The sequence below is a fragment of the Pelobates fuscus genome, chromosome 7, assembly GCF_036172605.1.
Source record: "Pelobates fuscus isolate aPelFus1 chromosome 7, aPelFus1.pri, whole genome shotgun sequence".
NCBI classification, from domain to species: Eukaryota; Metazoa; Chordata; class Amphibia; order Anura; family Pelobatidae; genus Pelobates; species Pelobates fuscus.
The window spans coordinates 69,900,567-69,923,475 of NC_086323.1; the positions used below are offsets into that span (position 1 = coordinate 69,900,567).

The following is a 22,909-nucleotide window of genomic DNA, read 5'->3' on the forward strand; positions in this document are numbered from 1 at the left end:
ACACAGCCGACGCATACACACAGCAACACGCAAAACGGATCACTTATCCTCATACAATAAGAATACGTGACATATGTTGATTACATTTATTATGCTTAATTTTTGTATGTCTTTTATGCATGATATACATGTTACGAAAAAAAATAAAAATCAGACGGTTACCAAGACACCATCGGGCTTCTGCGCAAGCCACACAATGCATACCGGTCGCAATGTAACTGTCATCACCAAAATAAAGAATTGACAAAAAAAAAATAAAAATACAAAATAAATTAAAAAAAGTTTAGGTACACTGAAAACAGAGATGGGTGTGTTCGTTCATGAAGTCAGTTACAAATGGAAAGAAATTCCAGGCACTCAATGTTTCTTCAAAAAGGCAGATTAATGAAAATTTGACAAAGGCCTCTGTGTAGGTCGAAACGTTGCACATTCAGTTTTCAATAAATCTGCCTTTCTGAAGAAACCTTGAGTGCCTGTACCAACTTTCTACTTATATCTACTAAATTGGGTTTTGCCAACCCGGTCTTTGATGCACCTAGTTTTCACCGTGAGAGTGCGTTATCCTTTATCTCTGAATCAGTTAATGAAGACAGACATTTTTTAAAACTGTTTATTATCAGTATACAAATGATTGCTGCAAAAAAGCTTGCAGAAAAGTTGTGATTGGAGGACTCAAGAAGAGGTGCTGCAGCAACTAAAGAAAATCAATGTAAACAAAACCCTTGAGCCTGATGGTATTCACCCATGAGTACTTAAGGAGCTAAGTGTGGAATAAGTGAACTTCTGATTTTAATCTTTTAGGATTCTTTTCTTTCAGGAATTGTACCAGAGTGTTGAAGGAGGGCGAATGTGGTTCCCATGTTCAAAAAAAAAAAAAAATTCTAAATATTTGCCTGGATAACATAGATTTGTGAGCTTAACTTCTTTGGCTGGGAAAGTATTTGAAAGGTTATTAAGGGATAATAATGATTAGCAAAAATCAGCATGGTTTTATTAAACATGGGTCAAACTAACTTAATTGCATTCTACGAAGAAGTATAAGTATCGATCAGGGTGTTGCAGTCGATTTTGCCACAGTGTTTTATATGGTTCTACACAATAGGTTAGTGTTCAAACCAAAATGAATTAGTCTACATGAAAATTATTGTGCTTGTGTAGAACACTGGCTTAAAGACACAGGACAGAAAGTTCTCATTAAAAGGTACATTTTCAACCTGGACAAAAGTGGTAAGTGGTGTCCCTCAGAGTTCTGTTCTGGAACTGCAATTTAACATATTTATAAGTCTGCACTAAAGACTCAGAACTACAGTCTTGCAGCCAAAGCCTTATGCAGAGGTACCATTTCTGAAAGATCTACTTACCGGTTAATTATTTTATTAATTTAGGTCTTAATTTTTCAATTGCTTTCCTACAGTATTAATTTTACAGACGGTGCCCCTAACATGTTTCCACTCAGGACTCAGAAGTATCAAGTTTTGCAGCCGAAGCCTTATGCAGAGGTAGCATTTCTAGAAGATCAATTCCTTCTCTAATTGTTGGGGACTTCAACATTCCAATTAACCCACCCTTGATCTCAGTAGCCTCAAGATGTATTTCAATTGAGTCCTCCCTTGGGCTATTCCAGTGGGCTAATTCTCCCACGCATGTAGCAAGCAATACCCTCATAGTTTTTCTGATGCATGCACAGTGTCATATCTATATAACACTCAATTTTCTCTCACATTACCACCTTTTCTTACTTGTTCTTAAAAGCCCCATTAGCCAACAGCCCCAGCTACATTCTCCTTAAGTCCTGAGGAACCTCCTGTCAGCTGATGTCTGTTCTCAACTCTCATCCATCCCTACCATCTCCTGGAGGGTGGGTTTAACAGTGGAAATTGTGTGTGCGCGCGCGTCAGTATGTCTGTGTGTGTGTGCGCGCGCGTCAGTATGTCTGTGTGTGTGTGTGTGTGTGTGTGCGCGCGCATCAGTATGTCTGTGTGTGTGTGCGCGCGCGCGTCAGTATGTCTGTGTGTGTGTGTGTGTGCGCGCGCCAGTATGTCTGTGTGTCTGTGTGCGCGCGTCAGTATGTCTGTATGTCTGTGTGTGTGTGTGTGTGTGTGTGTGTGTGTGTGTGTGCGCGCACGTCAGTATGTCTGTGTGTGTGTGTGTGTGCGCGTCAGTATGTCTGTGTGTGTGTGTGTGTGTGTGTGTGTGTGTGTGCACGTCAGTATGTCTGTGTGTGTGCCAGATACCACAGGACATGTTCAAAGGTCTTGAGGAATCCATGCCACGATGCATCAAAGCGGTTTTGGCAGCACGAGTAGGACCTACGCAATATTAGGCATGTGGTTTTAAAGGGACACTATAGTCACCTGAACAACTTCAGCTTAATGAAGCAGTTTTGGTGTATAGAACATGCCCCTGCAGCCTCACTGCTCAATCCTCTGCCATTTAGGAGTTAAATCCCTTTGTTTATGAACCCTAGTCACACCTCCCTGCATGTGACTTGCACAGCCTTCCATAAACACTTCCTGTATAGAGAGCCCTATTTAGGCTTTCTTTATTGCAAGTTCTGTTTAATTAAGATTTTCTTATCCCCTGCTATGTTAATAGCTTGCTAGACCCTACAAGAGCCTCCTGTATGTGATTAAAGTTCAATTTAGAGCTTGAGATACAATTATTTAAGGTAAATTACATCTGTTTGAAAGTGAAACCAGTTTTTTTTTTTCATGCAGGCTCTGTCAATCATAGTCAGGGGAGGTGTGGCTAGGGCTGCGTAAACAGAAACAAAGTGATTTAACTCCTAAATGACAGTGAATTGAGCAGTGAAATTGCAGGGGAATGATCTATACACTAAAACAGCTTTATTTAGCTAAAGTAATTTAGGTGACTATAGTGTTCCTTTAATGTTGTGGTTGATCAGTGTAATGTATTTTCAAAGTACCAATTGAGATTTTTAACGCTTTGTGGCAATCAATGCTAAAATATTGCTTACCTGTAACATTCCTTCCATATCAAGCTGCATTAGCTCAGTCTGATTCATTTGGAGAACAGCTAGCCCAGCCCGGAATACGATCTCCAAACCCTGAAGAGGTATTTGATTTAGATTTTTTCTTTTGAGAAATGCATGTAATTTAAAACGAGATTTGTCTCAATTTTTTTTATATTATATATATATATATAAATGGATGCTTTTAGTTTTTCTATATAAATATTTACAGGGACACCAGCACAACTGAAGTACATTTTATAATTTTTGGCATCAAAAACGCTCTGTATTTATCTTTAGTACACATTTTTATAGCAGAACAGAGTCTCCCATTTTTTAAAGAAGTTTGATTGTGAAAAAAAATACAGCAAAAATATGAAGCCAAACCCTATCAAATAAACTTAAAGGATTACTCCAACCACCATAACCACTTCCGTGATTTGTATGAAACGCGACACATACAGAGATATTTGCAATTGTGTTCCCGGGGCTAGTTAAACTCCCAGCACACAAGACTTGGGTAGCCAGAAATTTTGCTATGAATTATCAATACATATCAATTCTGAGCAAAATGAACATCGGTCGTTAATGTGGTCAGATTTTATCAAGGGGGCAGAGATATATATATATATATACATATTTAAAAATATATATATATTTAAAAAATCTTCTACTGCTCTCTTTTTCCACGCCCTCCCCGGTTTAGAGTGCACGCACGTGCTCCGAGCTGGCATGACGGCCCAATAGGATTAACAGAACACAGGTTTGAAGTTATATATTCATGGAAAACTACTAACCTCAGACATAAAGATATCGAATATCCTGGTGGCAACTGGTAGTGGGAAACTTGTTAAAAAAATAGTGAGGAACCAAGAGGACGCATACATAGACGTATGGAAACTCTGAGCCTGAAAGTGCACATAAAGTTCGGGAAGCTGCTCCTGAAAGGAAGAGAGATTTAGAACAAACATTTAAAAAATTGTTAAGGTGACAATAAAAAAAAAAAAGGTACATTATTATTTTTCGCAGTGAAGATAGTGTTTCTTACCTGGATCATGCATTCAAACTGATACATGCACAGGCCTAGCTCAGCCATGCTTGGTTTAAACAGCTCCCGAAGTCGATAGTCTTGCATTAATTTAACAAACACACAAAAAGCCTCCTCCTCCGGCATCTATGGAACAACAAAAACAATTCTAGCTTAGCATTGACAGATATATCGATATTAGAATTCAAGGCAGAATAATCAATATTAATGATAAGTATAACCTTTTATTTAAAAAAAAATATTAAAAACAAAAAAATTACTTCCCCCTAAAAGCCCCCGCCCCCCCATGCTGCAAGCGATTTTAATTAAATAAGTTACAGTAAATAAAGAAAACAAAAATAATAGACACTTAAAATTGTTCCTTAGACAAGAGAGTGAGAGCATCCATGATACCAATTCCTAAATAAATTGATTTTGATACAGTCCGACTAATGCTACTGTATAACGCAAAGGACTCAAAAGATTTCACTAACCAGCTGTCTCAACAAAATTCTTACTATCATGCTTGTAAATCACTGCCAAAACAGAAACAAAAACAAATAAAACCACACAGTATTATTAAATAAGCTTGGTACACAAGTGCGACTACTACATAAGTAGTAATCATTCTGTAGATCCACAAATGTTAAACTACAATTACCATGATAACTTGCCATGTAGCCCGTAATCAGTGAAATTGTAGTTTAAGAGTTAAAGTACATCCAATATGACAGTAATAGACAAAATACAGTGAACATCCAGTATACAATGTTTTCAGCATTTACAAGCTTTTTACTACTTGCTGCTAAAACAGTCCATTTCCTACAAAAATGACTAGATCGTAAAAATAGGTCTGCATCATCCAATGTGATATCTGGGTAGCTCCAATGTGGGTTTATCCTAACTTTGATTATAATCATGTTTTCATAATTCTAACCCTTGAACAGAATGCATGTACAAAACAAACACACGTGAAGCTGGAGAGATAGCTCATTGGTTAGTGCTCCTGTGGTCATGTTTATAAAGCCTGTTCTAAAAGTCATAGGCGAGTCAACTGAACCTTTTCATCTCTCCAAGATCCATAAAACGAGTACAACTTCACAGGGTAATAACATCAATATCAGTTCTCCAAATGGCTAAATAGTTCAACGAAAGGAATAGTACGGACTCTGAGAATTAAAGTGCATTTCAAATTTTGGCCAAAACAGACAAATTGAAAACTGGTTACTTGGAATTGAATTATTGTTATTTTAGTCTTCAATTTGTTCAGAATTCCCTTTGATGTCCAAGTTTTGTGAATTAACTAGTTTGTGTTAGTTTGTGTACCTCCCCATTAACTGTCATGACTCTTCTTGCACTTGATGAAGTTCATAATTATGGTTTTAGTTCCATTCTTTCGCAAATATTAACCTCCTTTCTATTCTAAAGGAATGTACCTACATTACATTATGATTAAAGACAGATTGGTGGATTTAAGAAACCAGTAACTCAGCATCCAGTAAATAAAGTATACAACTACAATCATTTTATAGGTTTTCCTTTTAATAAGCCTACAATCTGGTTTATCATACCTACCTTCTAAAGAGCACTGATAGGGTATTTATTCTAAAAGGTTGCTTTAATATAATGTGGTTTGGCTTTGCTTTTTTTAAGTAAACAAGCCTTGAATACTCAATTTAACCTCAAAAACAAGAAATAATCTATGACCTGGGTCAATATGCTGGGATTCCAATGAAAGCGAAGGAAATGCACTGACACAATCCCAGCATACCATGGTAAAGGTTCATTTGCATGAATTGCCCTGTCAGTGCCTTTTTAGAAGCAAGCTTCAAAGTCATTGTATTTTATTAATGTAAATTACATAAACTAAAAGAAAAAGGGAAAAAAAAAACACCAGAGTAAATTTTACATGTATGAAAGAACCCTAAAACACTCCTCTAAAACCAAACTGTTCCCCTTCAAGATAATGCATAGCTGCCCTTTTTTTGAAGTTCTGTTTGTGCTAGCTTCTTGTCTAAGTGGATACAAATTTGAAGCCCCTTCCCCCCGCCCCTTATGCTTCAGTCCTTATCTCTAGCGGGTTAGCAGTCTTTTACTTTCCTGCGATAAAATAGCTTGCAAAGCCACTCACAGCTTTAAACCACTTTCCCCTCTGAAGTGTTATATATTAGTAATGACTTAATGGAGCTTAAATGAAAGTTCCTTTACAATAATCATCTGTATTAAAATAGTTAAAAGTACAAATCCTTTGCAATGGCGTCCTGGTACTAATATTAAAAGGGAACATTGGGCAGCATAACCAATGTGGTGTAATGTTAAACCACTTAAGAACAGTTTGATACAAACTGAGGGCCTTCTATAGCCAATGGACAGGCCCCGATCTCAGCCACACGGATATCTCAGAATTGAAACTTTCATATTAGGAATGTCAATTTTCTCCAATTTGAACGACAAATGATTGTTGGAGAGTGCTGGGCTAATACATACCTAGGCTTCCTAAATGTTTTGATATTAAATAAGGGCATGGCGTCCGAGGGCACACGTAGCATAGTAACTAGAGCAATTTCAAGTCTTCCTTTATCCGATTAAAAAATTTACTTTTTCTCAAAGCAGTCTATGGGATCTGCTTTCATTCCAAGTGCTTGTTAAAAAACTTTATTCTACCAATCAGGCACACAAATGCTCTATGTTTAAGAGCCACTTCTATAAAATGACAGGTAACAAAAATCGAACATGGAACAAATAAATTGGGGTCTTTCAGAAGTGATATGATTATATCCATCAGTCTTTAGAAGAAGGTTGAATACAGTCTAATACATGTTTGGCCGAGATCCTTTAGGATTGATCTAGCGGGCCTTAGACTGTTAAACTGCCACTCTCCAATCACGTGTCTTAGTTGCTTTAAACTAGGTTTCTTATGTACCTCCCTTAACTTATTGAACCCCCATAGTAGAAATAGTAAAATAAAGACACATTTGGATACAGACATTTAACTTGTCCAAAAAAAATACAAAAATTAAAAAAAAATAAAAAAAATATGTCAATTTGTTCATAGAAAACTACGGTAAAACATCAAAGCATCTTTTGTACCTTTTGAGTTATTTAAGCTCACTTCTGCAAAACTCTGACTTGTGCCTTCTGGCAGCTTTTGTTGCAAATAAAGCATAATTATTCCCTAGCACTTCCTGTGCTGTACTCCCTTCCTGAAACTGTAACAGCACACACACATCTGCGATTAACAAATTAATGGAATCTGAATTCAGGAGTCTGCCAGTAACTTCAAACCTTGGGAACAACATCTTAGAACTTGTATATACTAACAGAACCTTCAATAATCAAAGCAACCCACACATTGCGCAAACAATAAGGCTGTTAACCCACTGTACTGTCTAGTTCTCATATGCTACTCGAGTAAAACAAATCAGTTCTTGCAATGAAAACTGTAAATTGGTGATAGAAGGGCTTTGATTGGCAAGTTCTCCGCCATTAGCCAGGCCTGAAAAGTTACTTGCCCCAATAGGCATGGAGGGTACCTGGCATACTCATTAGGGGTGAATTTTTTACTCACCAGGATAGAATTTTAACTCGCAAAGACTAGTGGAAATTCTGAGCCCTGTGTGATGATTATATATAGATTGTAGAACAGAAAATCTCGAGATGTTCTTTATATTGCATGTGAACTTACCTGCATGAGAAGAAGGCCTACGATAAAAGCGCTTCCTTGGCAATAGCCAACTTCACGATCCACTAGGGAATAAGCCTTAAAACAAATAAATTAAACATGATATTAGTTGCATAAAGAAAGGCTGTGCATTACCTAATGCATTTCTGTTATCAGTAATAGTCTGTGCACCATCATATATCATTTTAAAAAGTATTCATATACTTGGTGTTGACCAATTTTAAATCTGTGCAGCAGATATTTATCCTCCATATATAAAGATCAAAAAAACTATTTCCAGCAAACATCGGGACCACAGCATCTCTCAGAGAATTCAAAGAGAACCATTTCATGCTTTGTGCACAGTGGAATCCTGGGAGCTGCTCTGCAAATCACACGGATTGGCTGCTGACATCACATCTCCTCTGTAGCGCTTATTTATTTATTTTTTAAATTAAGTGTCACCAAGGGTTTAAATACTTCAAGATGGCTAACTCCACATTGAAAAACTGGCATTTCGAAAGAGTTAATTCGGCTAAATATCTTACTGCTTGAACAGATCAAACCTTTATCAATCTACTTGCATTATTAATTTAATTGGATAAAAAAAACAAAAAAACATTTTCAGGTGAAAATGCTTTCAAGGTACACTCCAACCACCATAACTACTACAAAATGTTGTGGTTATGGTGCCAGGGTCCCCCATTTTAGAAATGCTTGACTTGCCTGGGGTCAGCTGAAAGCTCTGAGCTAAGCCAGGTTTTGCAGGACCTTGTTTATTGTCTGAGAGCGATCTGCTGATGTTGTCAGCCTTTGACTTAAACCTGCACTGCATGGCTTAACTCAAGGGAGCCAATGGAAGCTCCTGATAAGTAGCTTCCAGCTCTCCATCGGAGGTAGAGGCGGTGGGGAGCAGTGCTCCGTGCACCCCATGTAAGAAGTTACGTCATTCTAAAACAATGGGGTTATGGAGCTTGGAGTAATCTCGGTTTACAGTACTCCCACAGCAACTAGCAAAGTGACCATCAGGTTAATATGGTCTTGCCAATTAGTTATATTGCTATACAGAAAGATTCATGTTAACAAAGATACTCAAAACACCATAAGCACTAGAGTCCGTGATGTATTTAGGTTTCTGACTGCCATAAACTCTGCCAAGTATAAACAACTCCCATATTCACTTTATCTTTCTCATGGACAGAGGAGGTTTGGAAGTATATATACAATGCTTGCATGTGAGGGAGAGCGTGCTCGGCTCCACCAAACCTGAATTGGACACACTTTCACATAATCTCACATACATACCCAATATTCTAGCATGCCCTGCCTAACACACAACTAATAATCTCTATATTTACATTGTAATAACTAACCACGCCCACATATAAGCAATACATTTATAACTTAACAAAAAAATGAGGGACAGCACTCAAAGATTGCTCACACTGTAATTACTACAAAAAGATATTGTGGCGTTTTGAGCGTCACCTTAATAATTAGGCTTTATTAAAAGAAGCATGTGTCTTCCAGTAGCCAAACATTGTGTCCCAGCAGTTCCACTACTTTCTCAAGCGAGTGTGTTACTTTCGAGGGGCATCATTTTATATTACAATGATTATGTGCCAACTGCTTTTAGGAAACAGGACACTAGAACTAAAGTGGTTTATTGTCTGTACCAACTGATTTACACCTTTACGTCTAAACGCCAGATTCCGAGGCTCTAGATCTAATAGCCGCAGTAATTCATGTATTTTCTGGAGATTTTGTTCTCCCTCAGACATTTATTTGTAGGATCCCCAGTAAATGAAGGGTAATGTCTAAATCACAAAATCAAAGATCCTCATAGTTGTATGTCGCCGTTTAGGAGATATTTTAACCTTCTGACATTTTTTGCAACCCTTCAGTCAAGAAGTATTGTCAATTAGAAGGATTCTGTGAAATTCATTCTAATACAACCAGACGGATGCATTTTTAGGACAGTACCTGAAAAGATTAGAAATACCCATCAGTAGACACTGAGGAGATGGTAAAGAGGGGCTCTGTCAGGCGCAATGGCCCTTTAACAGCTCGACCGGGCCCCTGTAGTATTTGCAGGCAGCTTCATATAGAGAGTCTGCACGGGGAGGAGGAGACGGCTGAGCGTCAGCTCCAGCCAGCTCCATACTCCCATCAAACTCAGCTAGCAGCAGGACCCCAAGCAAGCCACCATCCTGCACATGAAATGTATGCTAGCAGAAGGATGGCTAAAAATATAAAAATTATGACATGTGTGTGTGTGTGTGTGTGTGTGTCAGTGTCTCAATACATATGTGCATCTGTATAAATATTTATGAGTATATATGTGCATACATCCCAGCAATTAAACGTCAACACTACATGTAAACACATCCTTGCTAACAAAGACAAAAACTATATACAAACACTCGTTCACTCAAGCACCAACACTACACACAAAAGTACATATGTATTTAAAAGCTAACACTACATACAAATACACCCCTGTGTTTAAACGCAAACATTACATAGAATTCCAGTGGCAAAGGTGTACACAAATACACCCCTACATGCACATACAGACAAACCTACTCCATACAAAAACATGACTACATTCAAACGCAAAAACACGGCTCACAAATGCAACCCTGCAAGGATGGTCATATGGTAGATGCCCAGCTAGGATAGCATCGTGGGAGTTGTACAGCAGATGGGGATCTATCTTTTGGCAACCTTTGCAAAAGTGGGGGCCCAACACATTTTCTTGCCCTCTCTACATTAGTTTCACCACTGCATCTCCATTACAATCAGCATCTACTGCACACACTGTGAGGTTATGATTCTTTAAAGACATGTCATCTGATACAATTAGCAAGCAGATATTTCAGCTCACTAACTCCAGTCGCACAGCACACTGTTGCAGTCAGTTTCATACCTTCATTAGAAAAGTTGGTTTCACAAAATACATAGCCGACACGTTTATTGGAGTCCCAGTTGCGAGGCTGATACTTTTCTCCTTTACCCAGGACATGGTAATTATTTAAATCCTGCTCTATATACGAACCATAAAGTACTACTATTTAAAGAATGCAAACTTATTCAATTTTGACCAAGTGTACAATGTATCTGATCCAGTCACATCAGCTTGTTATATCTGTAATAATAATCAATCCCCTCATGACACAGAGTGTTTATATTTAGTGTCAGTTTTTTCTATTATATTGTTCCTGTACGTTTGTCAGCTGCAGAAGATTCAGAGAGTCCCCCTTGTGCATTACGCAAGCCTGATTTACACCCAGACTGCAGAGATTACAGACCTGCACACAGTTACTTTCAAGAACAATGAGAGGAATTTTAGAGGAAACTTGCAAACTGCTTACTGCTACATTTTATCACTTAGCCCCAGGGCTACCATTTTAAATATCGCTGCGGACCATCTGAGAAGTTTTAGTTGTAGATGCTCGTTTCACAACCTTTCTAGGAAATATAGGATTGCACTTTCTGCTCATGCTCTTATCAGATAGCAAAGGAAAAAAAATAAAAAATAAAGCATTCACATATATCTTCTGATTATTTTTAGCATTTCCTGGGCACTAAAATACAGGAACACAATGGGGAACACACGCAAATATTTTTAGTTTGAATAGAACAGGAATAGAAGTAGAACTGGTCTTGGTGACAAATGTAAGCAGTGATCTACTGCGGTCAAATGATTTACCTTTTCAGACATGTCCTGCCCAAATACTATACGTTCTGCTAATAATATATTTACATATGTCTTGAACGGATATATATACCAACCTTCATGACATTAAATAAAACTTCTTGTCCCAGGCTATCTTTCTCTTTAAAGAAATCGTGTTCTGGATATGTCCGGGCAATATCTCTTCTGATGAGCTTTTCACACGGTGAAGTCATTTTTAGGAGATCGGAATACTGGTCTTTTATTGGCATATTTTGGGCATTGCATAACAGTTGCCATACAATCGCTCGGAAGTGGTGTGGGATGCCTTTTCTTACAAGCTCCTATAAACAAAATAAAAGATTGTAAAGACTGTCAGGGTTTTCATAAGAATACAGCTCTTGCTTGAGAGTTTGTGCAAGCAATCAGAGTTTCCTATCAACACAGCTTATCTCAACTCCTATTTCTTTATCCAGAACACATTACATTAAAATGCACCCAAGGAATGTGCATGCGACGGCCACTCACTTTCGTATGAATTACACAGAGTAGATATATCGCCCAAACAGATTTCAGAGGAAACAGGAACAGCTTGTTTTCGTCTCATTTTTTAACTTTCAGGCACATGATATTGTGGTTATAAAGGGACTTGGGCTTAACAGCTGTGTAAAAAGGGCACGGAATGTAACAATTTATTTTTTTCTTCAAAAAACATAAAATTTAGAAGCACTCTGAAAGATAGTACAATTTACCCAATAATCCAAGGCTTGACAAATCCAGATCGTCAGAGAAATGGGGCTAGGTGCCCGGAATTTGCCTCCCCAAAAAATATTTCCGCGATTGACCCCTACACTCTGTAGGACAGCGAGATAGCTGCCTCTTCATGCTACAAAAACGGTCTTATGCTGTAACCTGGTTCAAAGCTCTGTGATGATATGATATGATATTGTATTGTCTCCTGACACAGTTAATGCTGCATGGGAGAGGAATAACATTTGGAAGTGGTTTCAGCTATCAGAACTCATAAATACTCAGTCTGCTCCCACCAGCCACCACGGACAGAATGCTGCATCTTCCCTCTCTACTGTCTCCCATTAATCTCTAGCCATCCAGAGGTTTCCGGTGCTTCCCTAGCAAAATTAATAAATAAAATGTGTGTGTGTACTTGACAAACTCTTGTTTTTTTATATATGAAAAGATACAGAATGTTGAATGATGTATTGGCAGAATATAAAGCAATCCAGAGGTTTTGCCTCCACAAACCATTGATGCCATTATTTAAATCTAATACATGCATTGCCATTGTATGACTGACTGGTCTGGATATGTCACAATATGTCAGCCAAGACAGAAACCTCATACTGGCTTATCTTATATTGTGCAAACATTTGTCAAGTCGTGCTTTAAAGCGTTTAGTAAGATAGATAATTTGTTTCAATGATGGTATATTTATTTAAAAAAAAAAATATATATATATATATATATATATATATCAGAGAAAGATTTACAAAGCTGCTACCCATCCTCCACAATTCACTGAACGTGTCAAGCCTTTAGTATGGTGTGATAAGAGCATAAGAAGGACAGGCATGCAGAAATAAGCATTTATAACAGCCTTGGTTTCCAATCGTTTGAGAAATCTCCAAACCTACTGGTGCCAGTCTACAAATGCTGCATCATGCGAGGGACACAACATGAGTCTATTACAGCTGGTCTTATCAACAAGCATCTGCTCCAAGACTTCCCGTATAGAACTGGCACGGACGTTTGGCACCCTGGCACAGCAAATGTTTACATACACTTATAAGATATATTTACTCTTGAATACACCTCCATGTTGGCTAACCACTTGGCTTGCACAATGTATAGATACAATTAGGAGCCAATTAACAAAACAAACTATAGATCATGCAAACTAATACCTTGATTTGTTTTTCTTTCTTCTTGTAGACTTCCTCCCATTCATTAACAATTCGACCCCAGAGCAACCAGGAATCCTCTTCTTGGTGATGGCTGAGATTACTGGAGGCCGAAGAGCTAGACACCAGCGAGGAACCGCTGTTTCTTCGTGACCCATTGACGGAGCGCAAGGATTTACTGTCTATCTCCAGCAACCTGTAAATAAAATCCGTAATCAGTTATAGCTTGGATGGTACTTTATCTCCTTGTGCCGTATTACTGGATGAATTCCAAGACTCTGTATTATTTACACATAGTGAGCTCTTTGGTTTAAAAAACAAAATCTATAGCCCATGATTTAGAGGACAAATCAAGAGCAATATTCACTTATTACATGGTGAGAAATTTGTAATGCGGTTTATTGTAAACAGAATCGGATGTCTGTTCAACAGGAGTACATCTCAATACGACAGTATAAAAACAGATACCTTAAAACTATTCTCCATTTAACTCTTTCCACTGTTGTTGTATATTGCTGCATATTCCCATTGGTTTAAATTAAATTGTGGGCAAATACTGTATTTATACCATAATCATTTAACTGCTGTTGTGCCCATCTCTTCTCTCGATGCATAACATTGCTTTAGATTGCAAGTTCAGAGGTCTTGCATAGAACTTTGGTTAATAGTGGTACAAATAGCAAATAAAAAGGTGTGAGTCTGTGCTTTCCAGTATGAGACATATTAGATATATAGATAGATATAGGAGTAATTGCTATATATTATTAAGTACTCTGAATCAAAGGATGCTTAAGCGTGTTTAATTAATTACATTTTTTTTTTTTTTTAAAGTACTCAATTCTCGCTCTCCGTCAGCTAAAATATACGCTCAGTGACCCACTGTATAGCACTGCAGAAAACGTTTTTCCCCCCACACTAACAATCTAATAAAGCTTTTCATTCCCCATGTTTACTTTCTGTCTAGTTTTTTTGTTTTGGATCAAAGCCAAAATTACTCCTAATCACACTTTAAAATTATACATTTGACCAGGACATGTCCCTGGCCACCATCATCCTACTGCCATAACCAGATAAAGAACCCCTGTCCCCTGGGAGTTATCGGCCCATTTCCCTCATAAACCACGACATGAAAATCCTACCAAAAATGCAAGCAGAACGCCTTAACCCATTCCTAGCATCTCTAATAGACGCAGACCAGGTTGGTTTTGTACCGCACAGACAGCTATTCGAAAACACCGGCAGAAACATAGATTTGATATGGAGACAGGTGGTTACAAAAACCCTGACGCTGTTCGTGTCGCTCGACGCGGAAAAAGCTTTCGACCGTGTGACATGGCCATACTTGTTCACCCTGCTGACCCACCTAGGGTTCCCCGACCAGTTCATGACCGTCTTACGAGCAATGTATACCAATGTTAGAGCGCAGGTGAAGATCTCGGGGGCTCGGCTCCGACCCTTCACGCTTTCCAACGGTACGAGGCAGGGATGTCCCCTCTCGCCTCTACTGTTTGTGCTCTCCCTAGAACCCCTTTTACAGGCACTAAGGAGCCACCCAAGCGTACGGGGAGTTGGGGTGGGGGGTCGCGAGTTCCTGGTATCAGCCTATGCGGATGATGTGCTCTTAGCTTTAACCAGCCCCGTGAAGTCAATGGAGGCCTTACAAGAGGTATTGAATACATTCGGGCCAACTCTGGGTACAAGGCCAACATGGAGAAATCGGGCGCCCTCCCAATAGAGGTACCGGCAGCCACTGTCTACTTGATACAGGAGACCTACCACTTACAAATCGAACGGCAGGCACTCATATCTTGGAGTTCGCCTGACGGCTAAGCCAGAAAAACTCTACGACCAAAACTACGCACCCTTAATAAAGCAGCTAGTGCGGGAAATGGAGACATGGGTGGATAGGCCCATCTCATGGATGGGTCGCATCCATGCCGTTAAAATGAACATATTGCCCAGAATTTTATTTATGTTCCAAGCGCTCCCCATTCGCGTCACAAAAGCCTCCCTGCAACCCCTACAGCGGGCGATTGGCGCTTTTATATGGCAGAACAAAAGACACATAATATCTAGATATATCCTACACAGGCCACGTCCGAGAGGGGGGTTGGGTCTCCCGCACATCTATTTCTACTACATAGCTACACAACTGAGGCGGCGATGTGGCACTCCCCTCTGGGGGATCGCAAATGGGCTGATGTAGAATCACTCATGACGGGAGCCGACCTCCCACAGCTTCTAATGTGGGTACCCAAAGAACACACAGACCTGAGATCAGAGTCACGTGCCCAGCCATACTCAATTCCCTACAGATATGGGACACCTTTAAACTTAAATAACGGTTAGCATCGGACCCGTCCCCAATTATGCCATACTTACGCAATACGGCCTTCCCCCCCAGGTATGATAGCAAGGGACGCCAGGAATTTAGAAAGGATAGAGCTCCAACGCATCTGCCAACTATTTGAGGGAACGGATGTCATCGCCTTTGACACATTAAGACAGCGGGGCCATCTCACCCCGGCAGATTTCTTTAGATACGTGCAGATTAGAGACTTTGCGAATCTGGCTCATATAAAAATGGCGGCCCGGAAACAGTTGACGTTCTTTGAACGCATATGTCTCCAAGAAACAATACCCAAGGGCATGATAATGCTCATGTACGCCCACCTCTGTTCAGAAGCTAGTAACTGGGGTAAATTAGCCGATACGGATCAATGGGAAAGGGACCTAGGAGACACGCTGGAAGGCATAGAGTGGCAAGAGATCTGGGAGGCAAACCACGCCTCGTCGGTGTTCGTCACACTCCAGGAACAGTCCATAAAAACAATGCTTCGCTGGTACACCACCCCAGTTAAACTATACCAAAATGCACAAGACTCCTACAGACATGTGCTGGAGGGGGTGCGGCCTGGGAGGGAGGTATGTCCACATGTGGTGGGAATGCCCGCAGATAATCACATTCTGGAAGCAGATACAGGCACTATTGACACAGGTCTTTGGCAGATCTCCAGACCTGGACCCTTGGCTATTCCTTTTAAGCATGACCCTGGACGGTTGGACTAGGCAGGAACAAAAGCTACTACATAAGATCACTTTGGCAGCCAGGAGGGCTGTAGCATCCGATTGGCTTCGGCCAAATACACCACCCCTCTCGGGGGTCATCAGTAGAATAAAATAAGTCCATCTGATGGATGACCTGACAGCTAGAGTAAGGGGCACCTTAAAAACCTTTCACAAGGTATGGGAACCCTGGGAAAATTCCCCCCCTCCTCAAGACATACAAGAAATACATTTGAGAATAAAACATTCTTTAAACACAAATTCTTTCCCAGAACAACCCAGACTCCTTACACGCCCGTATAGATAAATTCCTGAACGACGTGTCCCTACCCACGATGACCCAGGAGGCAAAGGCCTCAATGGGGCGAGATGTGACGGTGGAAGAGATGGCGTTAGCCCTAGGCTCCTTCAAGCCCAACAAAAGCCCGGGCCCAGATGGCTACTCTGCCTTATATTATAAGGAATTTAGCCCACTACTGCTCCCCCACCTGTGCAGGGTATTTAACGCTACACTTAGGGGAGAAACCCTCCCACCGGATATGACTAGCGCGAACATCTGCCTCCTGCCCAAACCCGGTAAGGACCACCTAGAACCCTCTCACTATAGGCCAATATCTCTACTTAACGTGGACCTCAAACTCATGACTAAGGTCATGGCAAATAGACTGAACCCGTACCTAGAATCCCTGATCCACCCAGATCAAGTGGGATTTATCCCCCACAGACAGGCCGCGGACAACACTCGACGAGCGGTGGACCTTATATGGCTCGCTAACCATAGACAAACTCCAACTGCAGTAATATCACTCGACGCCGAAAAGGCCTTTGACCGCCTGACATGGCCCTTTTTACACCACACCCTAACGCACATAGGACTACCGCCGGAATTCACCTCATTCTTGCAGGCGGTATACCACGATCCTCAAGGGGCACTCCTACTGCCCCACATTCCGCCCCCGCGCTTTCCCATTACCAACGGCACACGCCAGGGGTGCCCTCTATCACCCCTGTTGTTTGCCCTCTCCCTGGAACCCTTACTCCAGGCGGTGCGAGCCAGCGGGGAGGTGGAGGGGATCACTGTACGGGGGGAGACATTCAAGATCTCGGCGTACGCCGACGACATTCTCCTGACGCTGACCAACCCGGAACACTCCCTAGGGCACTTTCTAAGCATCGTACAGGAATACTCCGACATCTCGGGCTACAAGCTCAATTTAAACAAATCTGAACTCCTTCCCGTGCAGTTAGACCCCGCGAGCCTAGAAAGGTTACGCCAAACATTCCCACTTAGGATCTGCCACCTGGCTATTTCCTACCTCGGAATCCAATTGCCAGCTGACGTCTCCTCCCTATATGCCAAGAACTACACTCCCATACTCCTTAAAGCACACGAGGACCTCATCAAATGGAGACCCCTGGGGATATCATGGATAGGGCGCGTGACCTCCATTAAGATGAATCTCCTCCCTAGGTTCCTCTACCTCTTCCAAACCCTACCCATCCCGCTACATAAACCAGACTTCAAAGCCCTCCAATCAGCTATTGACACGTTCATATGGAACGGACATAGACCAAGGGTGCGAAGGAGCACACTATACGTGCCAAAGAAAACAGGAGGTCTGGGCCTACCTAACTTTTTACACTACCATACGGCAGCACATTTAGCCCAGATCCAGCAATGGCATATCCCGCCTGGAAAGAAGAGATGGGTGGACCTGGAACACCTGATCTTTGGACGCGACCACCCGTCCCTATACATGTGGACACCCAGACCTCATAGACCCCTACCACCGCCAACAGCTCCCGCGATTAACCACGCACTGGACCTGTGGGACAAGACGAGGGACAAATATGACCTCTCCTCTTTCCTATCCCCGATGACCCCCATCTGGAGGAACAAGCTGTTCCCCCCAGGTCTCACCCCCAAACACTTTGCCAACTTTGAGCAAAGAGATATATCCAGAATAGGACACCTCTATCAGGGCACCGAAACCATCCAATTCGCGGACATCCCAGAATCTTCTTCCCTGACAACATTTGACCACTTCAGGTATATCCAACTGCGAAGCTTCGCGGCTACACCGAGCATCAAGCAAGCGGGAACAGCTCCGCTCACCAAATTCGAACGTGACTGCACAACCCGCCCAAACAGAAAAGGCCAAATATCAGACCTATACATGACCATCGCCAACCACCCCACACAACGCTCCCTCCCATACATTTTAGCATGGGAAAGAGACCTAGGCCCACCAACTGAATCGACGGACTGGCCCGACATCTGGGAGGCAATAGCCTCAGTGTCCATATGCGTAACCCACTCAGAACAAGCATATAAAATGCTATTCCGGTGGTACCTCACACCACAACGCCTAGCCACCATGCACCAGACGCCGACTAACACATGCTGGAAACAGTGCGGGGAAACGGGGACATTCCTACACTGCTGGTGGACATGCCCGAAACTCCGCCCGCTGTGGCAAAGCGCCACCCAATTAATCACCAAACTGTTACACAAACCGTGCCCGGTGGACCCTTGGGCCCTGTTGCTATCCAAACCCATAGAACCATTCACAAGATCAGAAAACAAACTAATTGCCCGTATCGCACTGGCCATCCGCAGATCAATTGCAGAACTCTGGTCCACGCCCCGTATCCCACCACAAGACATGATCACACGAAAAATTGTAGAGTGCTCGCAAATGGACAAATTGACGGCACTAATCCGAGACACCCCTAAACAGTTCCACAAAATATGGGACCCATGGCTGGAGGGGGACACGACTATCCCCTGGTGACCCGCACACACAGACAGGGACACGATTAACATCATCAGTATAGACTGAACCGCCAACACTCCACCACAACACTGGCTCACCACAAAACTCATACTCCACATTACTCACCCTAGGCCCTCCCGGGGCCCGGGCGGGGGGGCCCGACGCCCCGGGCGGTCCACAGGCTGTAACCCCTTCCTATATCCCAACACACCCACATAAGACCACCTGTAGGGATATCAACCCACCTACCTAAACCCACCGTCATGACGTCCCCTAACACAACACCAACAGACACACAGCACACCCACGCATCAGAGGGACGCACAGACGACCACCCCACCAACATACAAGTTACCGAACCCGACAAATACAGACCATTACTTCGACCCTACAGAGGGGGCACAGTAGGGACCACGCACAGCCTAATCACAAACGACTAGAGACGGACAAACCCGACATCTGGATCTACAGCAGGACTACCCTCAGCACGAGTCCCCAACACCCTCACCACCCAATACCAACTGGGCGATCAACCAGGCAAGCCCCCTGACGCAACCCTAAACGGATCACCCCCGACGGACGCGACAGACAGGAACCAAACAACGTCCCCGACGGGACTAGACACTCTAACCCTGGCTGGACTCACGACCTGACCAGACCCCCACCCCCCCCCCTTTACCAATATCGTCGCGGTGGGGGGGGTTGTCTTTAGGTTTACACAATTACTGGCTCCCAAAAGAGCGAGAATGAACGCATGGATTCCTGACCACCAATCAATACCGATACATCACTGTATACCATTGCTTGCATTATAATATTCTTATGCGTACCCTGCGATGGTACAAATCTGATCGGATGCAAATGTTATACCCCCACCCCAACCCTTTCCCTCTTTTCTTTTCTGTACCCCCTCTCCCGAATATCGATATGTTTACTTAAATACACAAAAAATCCGACAAATAAAGAATGATTAAAAAAAAAAAAAACACAAATTCTTATAGCCCCAAAACAGAGCGTTGACTAGTCCTGTGCTGGGTGTGAATGGAGCATAGATATTCAGAACTCGCAACATCTAAGATATCCTCAAACATGACGCTTGCTATCAGCACAAATTTTTTTGCTTACTTTGCCCCCTCCGGTTGTAGGATGGAGGTTGTAAATACTGCAAACATGTACTCTAGATCAGGGGAAGACAAACCACTCAGGCATAACATTCATAGACCGAAGGCCCAAGGCAGTCAGGGACCTGGCTGAACAGCTCAGAGATCTCCCCAGCCAGAAAGTCATAATTCCTCACACACATTCCAGCGATAGGTTGCGGGGCTCTGCAGGAAGGGATGGTCTGTACTAGAGGAGAAGGCGGGGTCTGTGGGATAGGAAGTGACATTACTTCCTGCCAGCTCCTCTCCTGCAGAGTGCAGGAGAAGCACTTCTAGATGCCACCTGAGTGACAGTCACTAGAGGTGTTACCAGACAGCAATGTAAACCCTGCCTTTAGTCTGAAAAGTCAGTGTTTACATTTAAAAGCGTGCAGGGATAGTATATAGAGTCCAGAACAACTACATTAAGCTGTAGTCGATCTAATGAAAATAGTGTCCCTTTAAGAATTGTATTTTTGACGTTGAAAAATCTGGCTCCTAATTTTTTTTTAGCTGGCTCCTAGATTTCAAGCAAATTTGTCAAGCCCTTCACTATAAATATAAAAAGCAACTATATCACTCCCCAGGAATGCTTTTTTGTACAGCCCCTATGCACCCACTGCACACACCACATCCCCATCCCACCTTACACCCACCCATTCTGAAGGCAAGCAAAGCATCATGGGAGTTGTAGTTCTACAACATCATCTGTGGATCTGCCTTTTGAGCACCCCTGCACTACAAGCAAACCCACTAGGAGCCTCAAAGTATGTACACAGTCCCACAAGCAGCATCCCTGCACATGCATCCTCCCTACACACACACACACACACACACACACCACAAGTCGCATCCTCACCATTGCACCACTGCAAGCCTCCTTACCCACACTCACGCACAATTATTACAATCAACATACTCTGCTGCACTGTACAATAGGTAAAACAAGACAAACCATTAATGTTTAACACAACAGGTTGCCATACAGGCACACAACATCAGTAGCACCCCACACACACGCACAAGTAGCCGTCAAAGTTACTTGTATGGTTGCACATGTGGGGTACACTGCTTGTGACGTCACTATCAAACACAGAGGAAGCATGTAATTAAATTTACTATATTTCTCTATTTTAAATTGGAGAGGGGTGGCATGCCAACAAGGGTTACTCCATCTAAAAAAAGTTTTATTAAAACACTGTTTTTGGTTGGATTAACCCATTTAAAGTAAATATAGCCCTTTTTGGGGGTGTTGGGCAGAGCACACATTATATCTATGGGATAGCTGCACAAAGGGAGAGAAGAGTAGTAGTAGCCAAAAAACCTTGCACCCGGAAACGGGTGATTGATCTCATATTGCCCAAGGACTCAGTCTTTTAAATCAGGAGTAATCTAATGAGCCGTTATCAGACAAAACATTTGATAAACCATAAATTATATTTATCCACTAGAAGTGGGAGCTGCAAATGAGCAGGATTAGATTAGATTTCCTTTTAACAGGAACATAAAAACGCAGACACATTCCACTAATTGCACATTAATATTTCATGAACTGAGCAGCAAGTGCACAACACATCACCCAAAACAAAAGTCAAAGTCAAAATCATAAACATTAGGATTTACGTCGGGTTCTTTAGTTTTGCAAACACTTGAGTACCATGTGTTTCTAGAGGTCCACAGCAAACCATACAATCCTATATATTAAATGTATCAATAAATGTAATGTGAAGGGCCCTCTACTGGTGCTTAAACATGTTAATCCAAATGGGCAATGATTGTTGAACATAGTTGAAATTATGTAAAATCTGTCAGTTCATATGACTAAATAAAAAAAGAAAGAATTTGTAAAAAAATGAAAAAAAAATTGGTCCCAACCGAAGGAGAATTTAGCTAAAATATGATTGGTCTTAATGGATCCATGATGTCAAAAGCATGACAAAGATGCAAGCCCTCAATGCACCCTGCCCCACCTACCCCCAGCAATTTTTGGCCCTGGGGACTGACTTGACCCGTTGGTGGCCCTTCAGAGTCTATCTTCAGGACAGTGCCCTGATATAGTAATCATTGCCAATAGCTAGGTGTGCGTCAAATCTAATACACGATCAGACATTAGCACTGACCTCAAATTGACTCTCACTATGGCACGAGAATCAACACTGAGGAGCTGTGACGCGATGCTGGAAGGAGGCAAGTACTTTAATCTGCGTCAATAACAAAGTTGACAAAGGTAGTTTATCTTGACTAAAGTTCTACCATTTGTCAAACTGCTGTTTCTACATAAGGACAAATAGTCCCTAGCTTTCCTTATGTATAACTTTGGAATAAAGCATTAAATTTTTTTTTTTTTTTTTTTAAAACAATAAAAAACGCAGATCTGCAATACAGATTTGCTTTAAAGATACATACTGTTTAAATAACCCTCACCACAATATTTTAAAGTGAATTCAACATGCATCTGACGAACAGATGAAAGAAGTATTTAAAGTTAGGCAACACACACTGTCCTTGACCATTGATATTTGCTGAACAAATCGAAAAAAAATAAAAAGGTATGCTGTGAAGCCAGTCAGCCTCTACCGTATATTTTATGTTTTACTTTATTTTATATTAAAATGTTACACTTAAGTACATGTATAGATATTGCATTAGGAATTAAAAGGGTCACTCTACACA

General features: G+C 41.6%; 1 protein-coding gene across 4 annotated transcripts in view; it reads right to left on the minus strand.

Annotated features, from left to right (window-relative positions):
• Positions 1 to 22,909, minus strand: part of EVI5 (ecotropic viral integration site 5) — a 134,819-nt gene that overhangs the window by 63,423 nt on the left and 48,487 nt on the right. For all 4 annotated transcript variants that reach the window (XM_063428396.1, XM_063428397.1, XM_063428395.1 and 1 more), the window contains 6 exons: positions 13,258 to 13,450; positions 11,455 to 11,679; positions 7,684 to 7,758; positions 4,020 to 4,145; positions 3,769 to 3,912; positions 2,978 to 3,067 (listed from right to left, as the gene is read on the minus strand). In XM_063428396.1, the coding sequence (XP_063284466.1) occupies positions 2,978 to 3,067; positions 3,769 to 3,912; positions 4,020 to 4,145; positions 7,684 to 7,758; positions 11,455 to 11,679; positions 13,258 to 13,450 (853 nt within the window). The remainder of the gene's footprint in view (positions 1 to 2,977; positions 3,068 to 3,768; positions 3,913 to 4,019; positions 4,146 to 7,683; positions 7,759 to 11,454; positions 11,680 to 13,257; positions 13,451 to 22,909) is intronic.